The sequence below is a fragment of the Lacerta agilis genome, chromosome 14, assembly GCF_009819535.1.
Source record: "Lacerta agilis isolate rLacAgi1 chromosome 14, rLacAgi1.pri, whole genome shotgun sequence".
NCBI classification, from domain to species: Eukaryota; Metazoa; Chordata; class Lepidosauria; order Squamata; family Lacertidae; genus Lacerta; species Lacerta agilis.
In genome coordinates this window covers 22,898,588-22,900,364 of record NC_046325.1, presented here as the reverse complement: position 1 = coordinate 22,900,364, position 1,777 = coordinate 22,898,588, and the positions used below count along the sequence as shown (strand labels likewise).

The window sequence follows — 1,777 nt, the reverse complement described above, 5'->3', positions numbered from 1 at the left end:
TCATGATTTTTCATTAATGCTAGGAGGTGTGTGATTTGCATTTTTAAAAAGAAAGTCAAAGCATTATGGTTACCAAAAATACCAAAACATCATAGTAAAATTCCCTTATGCAACCATACTCCAAGGAGGATTTTTAAAATTTATTTACATCTAGTGCTCATATTTCAGTTCTGAAAAGACCTCAAAAGGTTTAATACAGCAGTAGGATTAATGAAGAAATGGCTATTCTATAAAAAATAGGTTTTATTTATAGGTAAGAGAAGATAGTACAGTGGTGTTTCAAAATTCTGGAGATTGGTCTTAAACTCTGAACGCTCATCAAAGCCAAATGAAATTTCATTAATGCTAGGTGGTGTGTGATTTGCTTTTTTAAAATAAAGTAGAAGCATTATGGTTCGCAAAACACACACAAAAACACCATAGTTAAGATACTTTTTGCAACCAAACCAATGAGAATTTGCTTTTTTACATTTAATAGCAAGGTTGTTCTTATGAGCTATATTTAGGATTTGATTCTGCTTTCTCATTCTTGATTCAACATGAAACCAAGATGGGTCTTTGCTGAGATGCTCCCCATGCTCACTTCGAACTGTAAAATTCTATGAGTACTGGGGAGAATCAATGGTGTCAGTTGAATGTCTACTGCTGGCACCACCCATTACATTATATTGACTGAGGGGGCAAACCCCACATACAATTGCCTGCATGTTTCCTCATCCAACAGACTTTCATTAAATCCTTTCTCATTTTAGGTGTTGCAAACCCCTCTGCTGGTGCTGCTAAAACACAGTAACAGAGGTATTCGTCAAGAAATTGTTTCATGAAATACTAAAGAATTAAGATGGCCAACCAGTCTACAGTGACAGAATTTCTTCTGATGGGGTTTTCCAGTGACCGAGAAGAACAATTGTTTTACTTTGTGATATTTCTTTCCATTTATTTAATAGCCTTAGCGGGGAATTTCCTCATCACCATTGCTGTTGCCCTGAACCACAAACTGCACACTCCTATGTACTTCTTTCTGGTCAACCTATCATTGTCAGACATTTGCTACATCTCAACCACTATCCCCAAATCCATAGCTGCTTCTTTGTCAGATGATAAAAGGATTTCTTTTGCTGGCTGTGTCACACAGGTTTTCTTAGTTTTGACTTTTGTAGGTTCTGAGCTTGCCTTGCTCACTATCATGGCTTATGATCGCTATGTTGCAATCTGCCATCCTCTGCAATATGAGCTAATCATGAACTGGGATGTCTGCATCCTAATGGCAGCTGCTTCCTGGATAATCAGCCCAATCCATTCATCATTACATACCATTATGACTTTCAGGCTAGATTTCTGTGGGTCCAATATTATTGGGCAGTATTTCTGTGATATCCCTCAGTTGCTAAAGATTTCTTGTACAGACACAAAGCTTAACCAAATTTTGATTTTTGCCATTGGGTTTATTGTGGATTCATTTTGTGGATGGTTCATCTTTGTTTCCTATGGCTGCATCTTCTCTGCTGTGCTGAGAATCCCTTCTGTTCAAGGCAGATATAAAGCTTTCTCTACCTGCACCCCCCACCTGACTGTCTTTTCTTTATTTATGAGCACAGCTGTGTTTTCATACATGAGACCTAAAGCGCTTTCTTCTACAACAATGGATTTGCTCTCTGCTGTATTGTATAATGTTTTGCCACCATTACTGAATCCTGTTATTTATAGTTTTAGGAACAAAGACATCCAAGAGGCTGTGTTGAAAATACCGAAAAGAATTAGAAGTCTCCTGGCATGA

The 1,777-nt window shown here is 37.5% G+C and overlaps 1 protein-coding gene across 1 annotated transcript; it reads left to right on the top strand.

Moving 5' to 3' along the window:
* The first annotated feature begins 841 nt into the window (after positions 1–841).
* Positions 842–1,777, top strand: LOC117057749 (olfactory receptor 14A16-like). Its single transcript, XM_033168589.1, has one exon. It carries the CDS (start codon positions 842–844, stop codon positions 1,775–1,777), a length of 936 nt encoding a protein of 311 aa, XP_033024480.1.